Raw genomic sequence first — 18,225 nt, 5'->3', positions numbered from 1 at the left:
GGTCAGTTTGCACAGCGACGTCGGTCACGTCATTACGCGTTCTAAGGGGCGGACTTTTTCAAAATGGAGGAAAGGCAAACCTTTTTGAGGGGAATACAAATATACCGATTAAATGCATTTTTATACATCATGCTCGTCAAACCATCTCACATTTACGGAAAAATAAGGAATTTTTGAACAGAATTACCGACTCGTCGGACTGAAGAGGTTATGAAGTGAAAATGAGTGTTTCAATCGGCGACAAGATTGAGGTAACTTAAGTGAGCTGACTATTTAATTAAATTCTAAGCTTCTGTGTATATTTTAAGTTCCCAAAAACAGTTAAAAGGTTCCCTTGTAGTTACGTCTTTACGTAGGTTTGTTTTAACTTAACTTACTTTCGTTCTTTCAAGTTTGGGAAACATTGAAAACATAATATTAAACAAAGACGAAGCGTCAAGTCATAATTTTAAAGCAGAAAGTCGTTCTGGACCTCGCCTTCTGTTCATCTATTAAGTGCATCAAAAGTGTTTTGGGAATCAGGAGCCTGGAGACGGTTGCTAGGCGACGCGCGGTAGCGTCAGTGTCAGGTAGAGTCGCGGGAGAGTGATGAACAGATGTCACTGTCAGATGCAGGTAACACTGTGTGCAACGGGCTGCTTTTGAGCTGTCGCCTTGATCTGTGATCGAAACACTGCATTCATTCATTCCTGCTAAATTTGACTTCCAAAGCAAATGATCCACATGAGGACCGAATTTTGGCTTCATCTGTGGATCTTAGAATCGAGGAGATTTCATTCTGAGGTTTAGTGGCGAAGAAACTCTCAAGGGGGCAAGATGGATCTCTTGAAATTATCTTATTTGATCTCTGTTATTCTGCCATCTAATGCAAACATTTTGTGTTTCAGGATTTCAAGGTTCTTCTCACCTTGTTGGGTAAAGGCTCTTTTGCAAAATCTGTAAACACAGGCTTGGAGGTGGCAATCAAAATGGTAAGAGCACACGGTGTTGTTTAATTAACCATAGTGCTGCCAGGGTTGTGGTTGTACAGCATCTGTTCGAAACCGTTCACTGTGCCCCATGTGTATTTGCAGATTGACAAGAAGGCCGTGCACAAAGCTGGGATGGTGCAGAGAGTCATTAATGAGGTGGAGATTCAGTGTCGGTTAAAGCATCCGTCGGTTCTTGAGGTGAGTCCTAAACCCTCATCACAGACCTGCAGTTCAACTGATGCTCATGTTATGTCATGTGTTCAATGAATCTGAATCAATTGTATTGACAGTTTGTTTTACTTTTAAATGTAAAATAAGAATTGTATAGTACTATACAGGTCATTAAAATCCAAAAATGTCTCACAAAAATGCTGGAAAATTTTATCTTGCTTATTTCATTGGCTACAGCAGTGGTTTTCAGCCTTTTTGACTGCGAGGTCCCATTGTCCACATAAATTGTTCCATAAATTACATTTCAGGATTAACTTCTTTTTTTTTTTTTAGCGCTGATTGTTCTTTAAGGTTACCACTCTTTTTAACCAATGAATTTACATGACTTTTCCAGCTGTTGCTGCAGTAGTTTCCATGTTTTACTGATTAAGGATAAGGATTTTAAAGAATTTTTTATTTTTTTTACTCACAATTTCTACCTGATAAAATGTTTTAGGGCTTGGCATGACTAGAAAAACTTATATTTATTATGAAAATGCTAATAAAAAATTTATAATTATTTAAAATGATAAAGATTAATAATATAAAAATATTATAAAGTATTATTTATAATAAAATGTATAAATTAGATCAAATAAGATTAATACAAATAATTTGCATGATTTTTCTAGTTCTAGAAATCACACTTCAATTAGTTTTAAGATTTTACAAGACAGTGGGAACCCTGGTTCTTCAAAAAAAAAAAAAGAATTGGGGACAAATAAAAAATAAAATAATATATATATATCTCTCTCTCTCTCTCTCTCTATATATATATATATATATATATATATATATATATATACACACACATATCTCTCTCTCTCTCTCATATATATATATATATATATATATATATATATATTTAAGAAAAATATTTAAATTTTGTAGCTGTTTTAGCCATTTTAATATGTTGAGAATTAGTGGTTTAGAAGTAGAACGATATCAGTATTTGCGAGGATCTTATTAAAGACATTAGAACACTAATAATTCTATTACACCAAAATATTGATATTTGATTTAAAACAAAATAATAAATAAATAATCATTAAAATACCTGGAAATGTTGTGGACTTGTCAGGAATCCATTGGGCAAAAATTGTGGACATTAATAGACATGATAATACAAAATTATATCAAATATTAAAAATGATTTGATAAGGTTTGATATCTTTACTTGACCCTCTAACTCTAGCAATCTCTATTCCTAATTTTATTTGATCTATATGTCTTTTTATACAAAAAATAATCTGTACTGCGTTAGGCTAACCAAGACTTGTAATAGCACTTGCACGTTGTTGCTCTTTTGTTGGTTTTGATTGCTTCTTATGTCCTCATTTGTAAGTCGCTTTGGATAAAAGTGTCTGCTAAATGACTAAATAATTAAAAGGTTAGAATATAGAGTAATGAGTAGAATTCCGATTTTTGCATTGTTTCTTACTAGCAGCACTGCAATACTGACATATTGATATGGATTGAAGAAAGAAGCAGATGCAGCATGTGCATAACTTGTGTAGCAATTGTGGAATATGATATTATTGTGCATATTATGCATTTTGCAGTATTTGAAGGAATCCGCCATCCTGAAGCATTTTCATTCAATAAGTAGATATTGACTAATCCTCTTATTTTCTCTTTCCTGACTCAAGCTGTACAGTTACTTTGAGGACAGTAATTATGTGTACCAGGTTCTGGAGATGTGTCACAACGGGGAGATGAGCCGCTACCTGAAGGAGAAGAAACCTTTTACCGAGGAAGAGGGTGAGTTCTTCACTTTCATGCACTTACTCACTTTTAAACAAACAATTATTAATATATTAAAATAATCCAAATCTAATATGTCAAAATGCTAAAAATCAATACATTTGGTTTTAAATTGAAGAACGTAAAAAAAGCTTTGCCATAGTTACAGCCAATGATATTGCTGTGCCTTCCCTTTTAAACACTGTTTTCAGTTTTTATTTAGAATTTTGTTTATTAACAGCGAGGCACTTCATGCATCAGATCGTGAAGGGAATGCTGTACCTCCACATGCTGTACCTCATGGGATCATGCACAGGGACCTGACCTTGTCCAATCTCCTGCTCACCACCAGTATGAACATTAAAATCGCAGACTTTGGTTTGGCGATGCAGCTCAAGCTTCCCAGTGAGAAGCACTTCACCATGTGTGGCACCCCAAACTACATTTCACCTGAGGTGGCTACACGCCGCACTCACGTCCTGGAGTCAGACGTTTGGTCGCTGGGTTGCATGTTTTACGCCTTCCTCACGGGCAGACATCCCTTTGACACGGACACTGTGAAAAACACCCTCAATAAGGTGGTTCTGGGAGAATATCAGATGCCCACTCACATATCAGCAGAAGCTCAGGACCTGATTCAGCAGCTCTTGCAAGAGAACCCGGCCCTCAGGCCCAGTCTCTCCGCAGTGCTGGATTTATGACTTAAACTGGGCCCACCCCAAGCAAAGACTCTGGGAGCAGTGATGGAGGGTCAATAGATAGCGGTATAGCCACCTTATCCACAGCCTCCTGCGCCACCAATAGCAGCAGCAGCAGCCGGCTACAGAGGAAAACAAGGCAGGTGATCGGACAGCCCTTGCCCAATCGCATGGCGCCGATCCCCAGCCACTCCCATCATTCCACCAGCTCTAGTTTTAAGAGAGGCCAAGATTGGCAGCCACATTTGCAAGATGATTTATCAAAGATGGGTATTGGTAGAGTTCCCATGGGTTCTGACAGCAGAAGGCCTCATTCTAGCTATTTGAGACGGGCGCATTCATCAGATCGATCTGGCACTGGGTTTAGCAACACAGGAGGCGGAGCTGGAGAGATGTCACTCTGAAGAGATGCTTTCAGGGTCCGGACGATTATTTTCATCAACCTCCAGTTACAGAAACGTGTCCCATGACTAGTCCACCTATAAAATAGCCTGCAAAGTAAGAGGCAGTGCATTTCAGCATTATTACAAGTATTTTTTTGTAATTAGTGCTTTTGTGTCCCCTCTTCCTCAGTCTGGGATCATCTTTCTCTACATCCACTCATTCAATGATACCACAAATGCCTGATTCTCAATCGCAGGCCTGGTTCAGCAGTGATGGTAATATTCCCATCAGAATTCTGAGCTTTTTATAGAATATTTCAGCAAAAATGAACATTCTGGCATCGTTTACTCACTCTTGTGTCATTCTAAACCTGTGGAGCACCGCACATGACCAGGGTTATTATAGTTAACTAAAACCATAAAAAAAAAAAAAATTACTTAAAATATACTATTTTATTTCAGTGAGTTGTCCAGAAAACATTTCTAATTTTCATTTCGTTTAACTTTCACTAAAAGATGTACTAAAACATCTAAAACTAAAAACTGATATAAATAAATAACTTTAAAGATATTTAAAACCCCACAAAAACGAATACAATTGACAAAAAGATTAAAAGTAAAAAAAACAACAAATTGAACTAAAATTAACAGAAAATATAAAAATAAAAACTTGAATAGATATTGTGGCCATAAATTAAGAATGAATGACTTCGCCTTGTTTGATTATTAATAAGTTCCCTTATTTAATGTAAATCATTGTCATGTTGAACCAATTTGTTCCCTTGTTTTTTTTTTTGTTTTTTTTTAATTTGGTAATTGGAAAAAAAAAAAAAATTGGACAGGACAATGTAGAGCAGACAGGAAGAGAAGTGGGAGAGAGTGAGAGGGAGGTGGGATCGGGAAGGGTCCTCGAGCTGGGATGCGAACTTGGAACGCCAGTAACGCAACAATGTTATCTGCCCACTAGGCTATTGGTGCCGACTGTTACCTTGTTTTAATTTACTTAAATTGTGGCCATGATTCTCTAGAATATAAAGGAGATATTTTGTAGCGTGTCCATGCTTCTCATTTAGTACAATGAGAAAGATGCCGATTCACTGCCAAAAGTATCATAAAAGTATAAAAACCTCATTAAAGTAGGCCATGCATTATATTTCCAATCTCCTGAAGCTAACAGAAACGGAACATGAGAGAACCAATGCTGTTTTTACATCAATGATGTCAAACTTGTTTTGGCACTTCATGAAGTGTCATGTTTAAATATACACAAACATAAAAGAGATTTTAAAAGCTATGCAAGAGTCAAAGATAGTAACTTACATTTTGATTTTACTCAAAGCCTTTATTTAGCTTCATAAAACTTGGAATATAATTTTTGAGACGTATAAATTGAGTTTATGGTTATATGGAAAACATCAATGTGAATAATCTTCAAAATACTTTCTTTGCTCAATGGAAGAAAAACAATTCATACAGGTTTAGTAGAACATCATTAAACGATGCTAGAAATTTTTGTTTTTGGGTGAAGTATCTCTTTATTACGACTTATTTGAAAAGTTTTCCATAATGAGAAATTTTAAACCTCAAAACATTTTTACTTTTAGGACCGTTCAAGAGGCCTGCAGACCTGAGCAGTCACAGCAGCAGTGGGAGTTTCCACTCTGGACGAGGGCCGGTCGGGACACAAACCTCCTGCAGTGACAAGCCCAGCGGCCTTCACTCTCAGCAGCAACCAAACCTTTTCCTCCACAACAATCCAGGGTCCTGCAGGGAAGATGGATTTGGATCAGGACACGTGTCAGGATCTCAGGGCTACTCAGACACACAGTTTTTCTGGGTCCACCATTCTCCAAAGGCAAAGAAAACACACAGAAGAAGGAGAAAGTGTGCCCTAAGAAGAGCTTCCCTCCACTCTAGGGGTGTGCGATATGACGATTTTTGATCGTGGACGATAAAAATGTCTCCACGATCTGCTTTTTAAGAAATATCGTAGTATCGCGCTACCGCGCACATTGTCAAATACAGTTCTGGCGCTTCCGTCTCTATATTCTGTACAACACGACATACAGCAGTAGAGTTACTCAGACAGGACACTGCACTTATTCGCGATCGCAAAAGTACATTATTTGCATACAAGCCTTGCTGGTTAAATGTTTAATTCGCGCGCTGGTCTGACGTGCGCTTGTTCTGAGTGCATACACCTGAAGCACGCGCGCTAAAAAGCCTGTCTAACAGCGCCTGATTACTCAACTAACTTATCTTTTGCGCTAATACTGTCAAAACACACAAGGTTTACATACAGACTGAGTTGGTTATCTCTAAACTGAAAGTAAATAGTTAAGAGAGAAACGGATGCGTGCCTGTACTGTATATTAGATGCGTGCAGCTCTTAAAGGGACAGGACACTAAACGTGCTGTCGACTGTCATTAAAGGGATAGTTCACCCTAAAATTGAATTTCTGTCATTATTTACTCAGTGGAAAACCAAACAGTTGCTGGTCTACATTGACTTTGATAGTAGGAAAGAAAAATCCTATGGAAGTCACTGAGGACCAGCAACTGTTTGGTTTTCCACCTTCTTCAAAATAGCATTTATAAATGTTCAGCACAAGAAAGAAACTCATTCCGGTTTAAAACAACTTTTGAGTAAATGATGATATAAAAATACAACATTATGACAGAATTGACAGACAGATGACAGAATATTAATTTGTGGGGGAACTATTCATTTAACGTTAACAAAACAACAAAACACAAAGAGAAAAATCACTCACTATTCTTGACTGAAAAACTTTAATACAGTTGCTTTAGGAATCAGTCTATCTAGTGTTTTATTTTTATATTTGTTCATTCAATTTCATTGAATGCTCTGCTAAATACACCTATTGTACCTGGAAATAAAGCACTGTTTGTTTTATTTGTATATTATGTGTATTTGTAATGTGTATCTTTGTTCTTATTTTTTAATAAGAAAAATAAAATAATGACAAAGATTTTTTATCTTCGCCCACTTTGGCCTAAATATCTGCCATGCATCTTTGTCTTTCTAGTTTGGCTGTAATGCTCAGACAACTTGTAAAACCAAAATAGTAAAACTAACAAAGAATCGTGATAAAAATCGTGAATCGTGATATTTCTAAAAAAAATCGTGATATGATATTTTTCCCATATCGCCCACCCCTACTCCACTCTATGCTGCCAGACTCGAGCCCATTAGACAAAAGACCAAAAACGCTGTGGTGTGAAGCCATTTATGTCTTGCCTTGTGAACCATACACCCGTTTCACTTTGAGTTTAGAGAATGAGGGAGAACCTGTAAGTTATAAGCTAGAATTGTTGACTTCGAACATGATGTAACGGTGTGTATTTCCTCTTTAGGTCAGTATCCTGGATTCTGGAGAGGTGTGTATGGAGCTGCTGAAAGGACAAGGAGCTCAGGAGAGAGTCAAAGAAGTACTTAGGATATCCTGTGATGGATCCATGGTGAGGAACTAAAAACTCAATGATTATTTTAATGTGATTTATGTAATACATACTACTGTACAAATATTTGAGGTCAGTAAGATTTGTTTTAAAGAACTTTTATTCAGCAAAGATGCATTAAATTGATCAAAAGTGCCTGTAAAGACAAGTATAATGTTATAATGTAAGCTTTCTATTTCAAATAAATTGTTCTTTTAAACTTTCTATCATGAAAGAATCCTGACAAAACTGTATCACAGTTTCTACAAAAATATTAAGCTGCACACCTGTTTTTAACATTAATAATAAATGTTTTTGTGCACCAAATCACCATTAGAATGATTTCTGAATATATGTTAAAGAAATCTTTTATTCTCACCAAGGCTGCATTTATTTCATCAAAAATCTTTTTTTTTTGTTGTTGTTGAAAAAATGACATTTTCAGCAGCCATTACTCCGTACTTCAGTGTCTCGCAATCCTTCAGAAATCATTCTAATATGCTGATTTGCTGCTCAAGAAACATTTCTATGATTATTATCAATGTTGAATACACTTTTACTATTTTATGTTTTTGTGGAAACAGTATTACATTTTTGCCAGGAAATTTGTTAAATAGAAAATTTGTATTAAATTTGTACATATAGTCCCAAAGATTATGAAAATGATATATTTTTATGTTGTACATAATAGGCTTCCTGTCTTTGTGTTGTGTATTTAGTTTGCGCGTAGTGCCTTTATTTTTGTGTACCAGTTCTACTCAGCACTTCAGTGAAATGTTAGCTGTACAAACATACAAGCATTAAACATCTGCTGCCTGGGGTATTACTGCTTTTTTGTGTTTTCTGTTTATTTAAAGCACACGTGGGCAGGATTTATACTGTTCAGCTGGTTACTGATAATGACAAAATGCAAACTGACAAGATATTTCAGTCTTTCGCTCCAAAATCTAGAGGTAAGAATATATAATTTTTTTTTTTTTTTTTAATAAAGATATTTTAGTTTTTGCAATCCCCCCCAAAAATTGCATGCACAAAGTATTGCATGTTTGTTTTATTGTAAAGTAAATTTGTGACACTTGTAGTTATATCATGGTGGTACTTTTTTTTTTTCGTCATGCATTTATTGAGGTTATTTTATTTATAAAATAATGTTTAAAAATTAAATACTGTTTAAAAATTTGGGGTCTGTTTTTTGTTAAGAATCCTCTTATGCTCCCCAAAGGCTGTATTTGTTTTTTATCAAAAATACAGTAAAACATTGCAATATTGTGAAATATTATTACAATTTAAGTAGCTATTTTCTTTTTAAAAGTCTTTAATGTCACATGATCCTTTAGAAATCACTCTAATATGATAATTTAGTCATCAATAAACATTTCCAATTAATGTTGAATATACTATATATAGTTTGAATCATTGATTTAATACAATAAATATATTGTCTAGAGAGGTATTATTATTGTGAATGAGATGAGTTGTAAGTTGATCTAATTATAAACTAAGTAATATACCCAGCATATCCAGACACCAAAACATAAGATCTTCATCTGTTTTAGGATCTTAAAATCAAACATTACCAAGAAAATGTAATTATTTTGTATACAATAAAAACAAACCACCTGTTGTTTACAAAGCCTGTTTTACAACAGTCAACTTTTAAATAAGACACTTTGAACGAATATTTTCCATGCCATTTACACGAGTGGTTTGAATTTATTACCTGTTTTCTCCAAAACCCCAGCCAGTGCATGAACTTCTCATGGCGAGAGACTGTGTTGCACTGGCGCCCCCTTGCGGTAAAACACAGCGGATTCCTGCCATGCTTCAGGAGGCACACACGTGCTATCCGGTGTTCTGGGCGGAGCTTACATGAATATTCATGAGTTTCCTGTTTCGCGTTAAAGCGCCTCTGAAAATATCAGTGCACTCTAGGATCGTTTTTTCGTAATGTAATGATGTTTCAGCGACAGTCCCAGAGGTACCAGCCGTTACAAGAGTCACATGCAATCTAAACAAGATTTACAACACATGAATGAATATTGTAGTGTTTATATATAATAATAATAATCTATCTACCTTGTCTGGTGTGTGGGATATTGTTCTGCACAAGCCAGGCACAGGTTAGCCAGAGGTAATCAAGGTGGCATTATATTCTTTATCACATGTAATACATCATCCCTTTTTTATATAATGAAGAAAAACCTGATTCTTTCAAAAGGCATCAGGTCTTCACGCATCTGTGCATGAGTTTAAATAAATGATCTTTCCTTCCTGAGGATATATTACCTGGCAAGACATTGAATTTAACTTTCAATCTTAAAGGAACAAATCCACTCTCTTATAGAGTAACAGAACAACAGAAACCAGCAGTGTCCAGTGTGCACCACTCATCTAGCATTCAGTCAATAGAATAATGTTTATATTACAATTTAAATATATTACAAAAATATGAATTTATTACTAAAGTTGTGTTGATGTTATATAAGCTGAGCAAACACCACAGAATGATCACAACTGAAACTTTAATTAATTATTATTATTATTAAATTGATATCAGTTATTAATAGTTTTAAAGATTGTCAAAATAACAAACACAAATGTTTGTTGGCTCAGTAAGTTGTATCCTCAGGCACATCAACAAATTAATAGCTGTATTAATTAAACATAACATACATCTACAAACTATTGTGCTGAACTTCATCACACTTTGAAGCATGTCTTATTCTGGAAACTTTAACGCGAAACAGGAAACTCATGAATATTCATGTCAGCTCCGCCCAGAACACCGAAAATCTCAGACACCGAATATTTCAGACACCGGAGGAGGCTGTGCTCGCTCTCGGTGTCTGGATTGAGAGCAGATCGCATCTGATCATCACCAGAGCGCCTTTAATTCTCAGTCTCAGCGACAGACGGACAGACAGCAACACGAGTCATGGAGACCAGACTGCCCTCCAGCTAGCTAACTGCTATCCGATCGGAGCCCAAAACATGCGCTAGACAGGTATTTACCCTGCTGCATCTGCTCTTTCAATGTGTCCACAGGAGAGAAAACACGACTTGAAGATTTCTGACATCCATCAGTGAGACTTGAGATGATCTGAATCTGAAAGTAGGTGGAGTGCTAGCTTGCGCTGCTGTTGAATGGGTTGTTTATGACGGATTTCACGAGTCCATTCTGTTTTAAAAAATGAACACAATATGTATAAAGGGCAGATTCAACTGTATCCCTATTCTAACGCAATGAAACCGTAAGAGCAAGGCTTAACCAGAAGAGAAGCATGGGCTGTGGCTCCAATTCTAGTGAGCTGCCTTCCTGGACAGCATTGGTGGGCATGACGGCGCTTTCTAACGATCGGGAAGTTTCCACGCTCTCTTGAAGCATCGAATCTTCGAATCACATTCGAACTGGTCTGTGACTCATCAAATGTTCGAATCTTCCGTTTAAGACTTTAACCGTTTGTGGTCGATTATTCGATTAGAACGTTAACTCGCATTTGATGCATAGATTTAGTTTCAGACTGAAGCTCCGAATGTTCGAACTCACAGAATGAATCAGATGTTCGAATACATGTCATAGGCCTAAATTAAATAGTTACAAATGCACGTGAATCAACTTTTACTATATAATGTTTGAACTTGCAAAGTCTGAACTTGCATAGCCTATGATTCATTGATGATTGACTTTAAATATCTGGACTTGCAATTGCAAATTATGAATGGAGTTCTTAAATCTAATGTTTAAACTCTCAGATGATCGAATATGTTTCATTAAATGTTTAAATCAAATATTTCAAATTCACATACGATGCATCATGTTTGAATTAAATCTTAAAACTGAATTATGATGCGTCTAATGTTCAAACTGAGTTTTAACAACCATAATGCATCAACATTTTTTAAATACACTGTAAAAAAAGAAAGTTGAGCCAATTTCAAATTAAGGCAACCAGCTTCAGCAGATTTTTGAGTTTTTACAACAAAAAGTTGAAAATCTCCTACAAAAATAATATACTCAAAAATCTGCTTTTTTTTTTTTTACAGTGTAGTTTGTTTTCACATTTGAAATGGGGTTATAATGCATTGCATGTGTGAATGCATATTCAAATTCATCATTCCATTATGTTTTGTATTAAACACGTGTATGATGCATCTAATATTTAAATCAAACATCCAGACTTGCGTTATGAATCTAAGTTTTAAATCTAAAGTTTTAACTTGCAAATTTTGCTGCAGCTTTTCAAATCAAGGCCCATGATTCTTTGAAGATTGCATTGAAATTTTAAACTGAAACTTTTAATTTGAATTTGATGCTTTGAATGTTCGAATCAAACATTTTGAATTCACATATAATGAGCTGGATGTTTGAATCAAATCTTAAAGAGACGGTTCACCAAGAAAATTCTGTCATTTACTCCCCCCTCACGACGTCATTCCAAAAGCTGATTGAGTTTCTTCCTTCTATTGACCACAAAAGAAAATATTTTGAAGAATGTTGGTAACCAAGCAGATGACGGTACCCATTGGTTTCCATAGAATAGAAAAAGTACTATGGAAGTCAATGGCTACCAGCAACTGTGAGGTTACCCACATTCTTCAAAATATCTTAACACTGAAAAATGATGCGTCCAAAATTCAAACTGAACTCTCATTTTTTTGCACAATTGTGTAAAATAGTTTAATGGTTCAGATGTCTGAAACAGAGTATAGTACATTGCTTTGCATGATCAAAACTAATTTTTGTACTTGCCTTTGATGCATCACATTTTTGAATCAAACCTTTGATTCCCATGATGTTTTAATAGAACATTATATGTACATTTATAGGACGCATCTGATGTTTAAAATCAGTTTAGCTAGGAAGTCGACTAGGTTTCTTGTCAAAGCCATGGAGATTCACAGCCCAACTTGAGCATTGCTTTGGACGGAACCTGTTTTGTAAATTTACAGACACATTTAAGCCGATTTATTGCATTTCATTTAAGACTCATGAAGGTTTGTAATTGAAGGTTCTGATAATAATCTCTGTTGGCTTTGGTTCAACAGGGTTTTGTACGAAGACTGTTTCCTGTTTTCACTGGAGTGACACTGCTGTCACATCTGGCCATCAGCAGCTGAAGATGCAGACTTTCCTGAGAGGCAGACGAGTGGGCTACTGGCTCAGCGAGAAGAAGATGAAGAAACTCAATTTCCTGGCCTTTGCAGAGATGTGCAGGTGAGAGTCGACCGTAGATCCATCGGCCTGGATCTCATCCTGCATGCGTTTCCATGTAAGAGCACAGCAGGTGCCTGTTGCTGTTGGGCATTTGTTGCACTTGTGGTCAGCGGTTCATCCAAAAGAGTGGTTTTCTCTGCTTTCTTCTTTTGTTCCAGTATCGGTCTGTTGCAAGACAGATCGGTGGATCGAGTTGTTTGAATAAAAAGGTGTAATGGGCTTGCTCATACATGATGTTTTCTTCATCGCGCATGTTAGAATGTACTTTGAACTTTGGTTGAGAAAGATCCAGGAAGGTTGCTTGAGGTTGTGTAATACAGTGCAGCATAAGGGCATGTTAACATAAGATGCATATTAAGACAGTTTTTTGTGCGAGTGTCTCATAAGCAGAAATGGTTGTTTAGGTTGACAGGCTGTGCATCTTATTTATAGAAGCATGTAAGTTCTGTGACTCGAATCAAGATAGCAAAAATAATACATTTTGCAAGTTTTAAATGGGTTGCTCCAAAAAGTACCCCTGTTTGCTATTGGTTGGGTAAATGGATACGCTATTGGTTGAGCTAATCTAGACCGGTTGGGCCGTTCGAGTTACTCAGGCAATCAAAACATAAATTGTTGATGAGAAATTTGTTGAAATTTTTTAAGCAATCAATTGCTTTTTTCCTCCATGTAATAAAAAAAAAATCTCACACTTGCACTGAATGAAAGACATAGAGCTGCATTTATGAAATATTAAGAAAATTAGTTTTCTCAGTTGGAAAATGTTGCTTTATATTTACCCATTTATAAATTGTATTCATCATAAATAACATTTGAAAGCTACTTTGTTAAATCCTAAAAGGTAAGATGTTCAATATTTATAATACTTTACAAGTAATGCATATTACTACTACCGTATTTTCTTCCATGTCAAATTATGGGCTTGCCTCTCCAATGATGGTTAATATCGATAGATTCACTAATTATTAAACTAAACTAGCTACGAATGTTGTTAAACTAAACACATTTCACCCATGAATAACTTTAAGGTGTCTCTGCTTAAAAATGAATAGATTAATTTATCATTTGAAACATTATTTAAAAAGTACATGTAATGAATTTGTTGTATTAGGAGGTAACACCCCTGAGCAAAGAAAATGTTTCATTTCTTATCATTAGTGCTTAAGTGGGGTTTTTTTTTAAGACAAAGCTATATGTAGGTGCCAAAATATCACCTACCACTGAGGACAACTTAGCAACGAAACCGCAATACCCTGGCAACCACTTTCAACACCCTAACATTGTCAGCACTGGTGTTGCACACTTATTCTCTCCCTCAGTAAATAAAACAAATATATATTCTAAAGTGGTTTTATTTGTTTAAAGATTCATCTGTTTTGTTCCATTCACATTGCACATTGTCAAGGGTAGTTTACCTGTTTAAAAACAGAGTGCTCTATAAAATATTCACAGTATTTTCTTCCAGCCTGTGTTTTGTTCTGCTCTGAATGTGTTTTGGTTAAATCATCTCTGCAATCCAAACTATGATACGCTTGAATGATTTTCCGTGGTGCATGTAGTTGACCAGTCTTGGCCTGGCTGTGTTTTAACACTGTGCCAGCACTTTTATTCTCTATGACTTTGCAGTCAGGCAGATTGGTTTACTAGCGCCCTAGATTATCAGCCAGCAGTCAGAGAGAGAGTGAATGAGTGAGAGCTGGTGGAGCAAAGCACTCTTGGAGGCCGTGCACTTGAGTGTTGTGTTTGTATGGGCCATGCAACCTGAGAAAACCAAACTGCTGGACCGGCAAAGGGTTAAAGTTACACACAGGGCTTTGTGTGTGTTGTAAATGTGTGTGTGGTGTAGTGAAAGATTGTGTGTGTGGTTGGTCTTTTTTTGTCTTGTGCGTTGCTCATTGTGCTCCACTGTCACTGTCTCCAGCTGAATGAACAATAGTGTAATGCAGCGGTTCTCAATTCCAGTCCTCGCGCCCCCCCGCGATTTTGCATGTCTCTTGTTTGTTAACACACCTGATTCAGATAATCTGCTCGTTAGACGTGAGCTCCGTGCATGAACTGTTCCGATTGACATGGTCCCTACACAGTGTCCATTGCTCCCTACTCCCTGACCAGGGGAAATCCGTTGACGTTTACTTCACTTCGGAACATTCATTCATACCTCTGTAAATATAGACAATTTAAATTCACGTCTCGCACACTTCAATGCACTTTTTGAATGGAGCATTCGTTCGCTTTGAACTGGAATCATGACGGAATATCCTGTGATGTCCACTTCGCAGGGCACTTGCGTTCGAATAGAACAAACATCTGAAGCGATAAGAGAAACATAGAGGGGGGGCGCGAGGACTGGAATTGAGAACCGCTGGTGTAATGTGTGAAGCCAGTGTTGCATCGGATTTCCTCAGCGGCTGTGACTGTGTGAGGAATTGTGTGACTGAGCTGGAGAAAGTGAAGGAAAGTGGGAATACAACAATGCTATCACTGAAAGCGGTCAGCTCTATCAACCAGTCAACAAAGAGGGATATGTTTGTTACACACATTTGTACTGTTTTAAAGGGATACTTTACTCAAATACGAAAATTCTGTCATTTACTAACCAAACTTGTTTGACTTTGAACATTGAAGACTTTTTCAAGACTTTTCTCTGCCAATACAATGACTCATGCTATCTATTCCAAGTCTTCTGAAGCCATACATTAGCATTGTGTGAGAAACGGACTACATTTATCTTGTTATTAATTGTAAATTCATATTTTCTATTGAAACAGGACGTTTCAAAGATCTTGTGTTATTTTCTTTTATATCCTCCTTTGTTCCTGAACGCAGAGGTCTTGTCCGACTCATTCTGGAATAATGTTTTACATTTTCTCTGGTGTTTCTAGTCAAATTAACACATTTTCCGAACTGATAATTTTTAAACCTGTGAAAATGGTTATCACGTTTTCTCTTGTCAGCGTTTGACATAGAATGCCGGACATGGACAGATTTGCTGGTGTGCTGCAAAACAAACACTTTTACAGGAATTCCTTAAAGGGGGGTACAATGCTGTTTCATACATTCAGAGTTGTTTACACTGTTAAAGAGTTGGATTCTGATGCTAAGCATGGACAAAGTTTCAAAGAACAGTTTGGACGTATAACAGAGTATTTCTGTGCCAAAAATCTCACTTCTAGGTTCGTACACGTTTCGTAGAGTTTTTTTCGATCGTGGTTCTTGCTGACGTAAACGACAGTGGAACTCCTTATATGGGCATTTCTCCCGGAAGAACGAGCCCGTGCACGCATCGACCAGAGCGAGAACGAGAGCGCGCCCATAAACGCTTTTCATTCGGCAGCACTGCACGGGACTCGCTCAGGAAGAATGTCTCTGAAGAAGTGTGTTTTTGGTTGTGAGGGAAAGATAACCTTGTTCAGCTTCCCAAAAGAACCCACCGTTACGTGGCTACAGTTTGTTTTTCGGGGCATCAACAGAGTTTCTCAAGTGTGTTTGTTGATGAACGTTTTATAAACGAGGCCTAGTTTGACGCAGGATTTGCACATCGTTCAATACTGAGCAGTCCCAGCTATAAAAGATCCCGGTCATGATTCAGAACTGCAGATGGTAAATGAAACGGCATCAAATGTCTCTGTTTTGTTGGTGATTGGTGCAAGTGCTCGTCACTCTTTAGCTCCGCCCACACGGCACGCCTCCAGGAGCTCGGCTTTTTCCGGAGAGAATCGTAAAGCTGTATCTTTCTTTTATTAATATGATAAAACTAAAGGCTTTTTGGAGATATGAAGGATGCACTACTACTCTATAGGTACTCAAGATTAACATGGGATTGGGTGAAACTGTGTGTGTTTGGTGCCCTTTAAAGGTGCTGTATGAAGGATTGCAGTCCAAATTCAAAACATTGGAGAGGGTTTTTTTTCACCCAGGCCCCTCCTCCTCAGACTTGACGCACACGCAGGTTGCCAGACTGACGACACCAACAGGAACGAGCGCACATGACGATGAATGAAATGAAATGCGCCGTGTTTTCCACCAACTGGCAACCCGGGGTGCCAAAATACAATTGGGTAAACAGGTAGTGGGTGGGTTTCACAAACCAAAACACAGACCGACGTTCCGGGCCGGAACGCACATTTTCAAAGGAGAATAACTGACTGTATCATTGTTTTTCAGATAAACAAGTATGTTAACTTGGCATGTTTCTTAAATATCTGCAAACATATTATGGAATTTTTATGCTTTAGTAGAGTCAAAAACGTACATACAGCACCTTTAAGTTTATTGCTGTTACTGTGGGAGCTAACAACAACAACACCCTGCACACATTTGTATATTTACTTGTATAAAAAGTTTCAGTTTAATTAATTCAGTCAATCTTTTTACCCCATTTTAACATGGACTTCTATGAAGACCGGAACACGACAGCATCCGGTCAGGAAAAAGGTGGATAGGCTTTGGTGACATCTTAGCTATGGTCCATGAGCTTGGTGGAGCGACATTCTCAGAATGAGAGCATTTGATTGGACTGAAATCTGTTTAGTGCAACTTGAGTCATCTGCATTTTAGATTGATTTCAAATACTGATAGTCTGCTACATTTTTTTTTTGTCAACATTTATGATAATTTTTATCCACAATATTCTACACACGGTACCCCATAATAACAAAGTAAAAACCAGATTTGTGATAACTTTTCAAATTAAAAAGAAAATCTGAAATATTGCATTGCCATAAGTATTCAGGCCCTTATGTCTTTCCCCACCAGCATCTCTCGCTCTCTTTTTTATTTTTTTATTTTTTTATTTTCATTAGGATAAAACAGATCAGAACCGACAGGAAGTGAAGTGGGAGAGAGATAGGGATTCGAACTCAGGACGCCCATCGAGCAACAGCCACTGCCAGCATTTGATCATTTTCACAAACTTTCATGGTCCCCAGAATTTTTTATCTGACACGCAATATCTCAAAAGAAAGAACAAAACCCATGTTATTCTAGCTTCATGCATTCTGTTTTTAACATCAACTGGGTGATTCTCACGAAACCATTAAAACACCATGGCACTAATGATTTTAAATATAAAACGTGTAATTTAGTAAAATAAAAAAACATCAGAATGAAGACAATACAGTTCTCTACCTTGCACAATGTGTAATTTCAACATGAGAATTAATAATATTTCTATTTTACTGCATTTTCTGCTGAAATTCTCATTACCGCAATGCGTCCGGCTGTGTTTCAATGTGTGTTATGTTGTAATTTAAACAAATTAACAAAAATATTTAAAAAAAATAAATAAATGGATGTTCTACTATATTATTTTAGATGACAGAAAAAATGATTTACTGAATATTCATGTATAATAATAATGAAAAAAAGTAGAAAAATAATGTGTCCATGCCTGATGTTCTCATCCTCCGCAACATTTTTTAAGGACTGTTTAAACACACATACAGAATTTAAATCCATTTTGATTTTGAGTGAAGGAGCACATGGGCCAGTTACTTCAAGATGGCTACCAGGTTAGATCATCTTTTTATATCTCTCCAGTTAAA

At 36.7% G+C, this 18,225-nt stretch overlaps 1 protein-coding gene and 1 pseudogene across 3 annotated transcripts in view; both read left to right on the top strand.

Annotated features, from left to right (window-relative positions):
• Window positions 1-221: 221 nt before the first annotated feature.
• LOC306886358 (serine/threonine-protein kinase PLK4-like) lies at window positions 222-7,500 on the top strand (annotated as a pseudogene). The gene is made up of 9 exons: window positions 222-251; window positions 888-971; window positions 1,074-1,169; window positions 2,831-2,942; window positions 3,166-4,120; window positions 4,196-4,281; window positions 5,610-5,926; window positions 7,208-7,244; window positions 7,384-7,500. The product of its transcript is annotated as a serine/threonine-protein kinase PLK4-like (transcript).
• A 2,712-nt stretch (window positions 7,501-10,212) lies between these two features.
• The window catches only part of LOC306886684 (inositol-tetrakisphosphate 1-kinase-like), a 50,286-nt gene continuing 42,273 nt past the window's right edge, over window positions 10,213-18,225 (top strand). The window contains exons 1-2 of one of the 2 annotated variants that reach the window (XM_079443989.1): window positions 10,213-10,579; window positions 12,514-12,682. In XM_079443989.1, coding sequence (XP_079300115.1) covers window positions 12,588-12,682 — 95 coding nt within the window. In that variant the 5' untranslated portion in view covers window positions 10,213-10,579; window positions 12,514-12,587. The remainder of the gene's footprint in view (window positions 10,580-12,513; window positions 12,683-18,225) is intronic. The other variant, XM_079443988.1, reaches the window with a different exon arrangement.

The sequence above is a fragment of the Barbus barbus genome, assembly GCF_936440315.1.
Source record: "Barbus barbus genome assembly, chromosome: 20".
Classification (NCBI taxonomy): Eukaryota; Metazoa; Chordata; class Actinopteri; order Cypriniformes; family Cyprinidae; genus Barbus; species Barbus barbus.
This window is presented reverse-complemented; position numbering and strand designations above follow the sequence as displayed.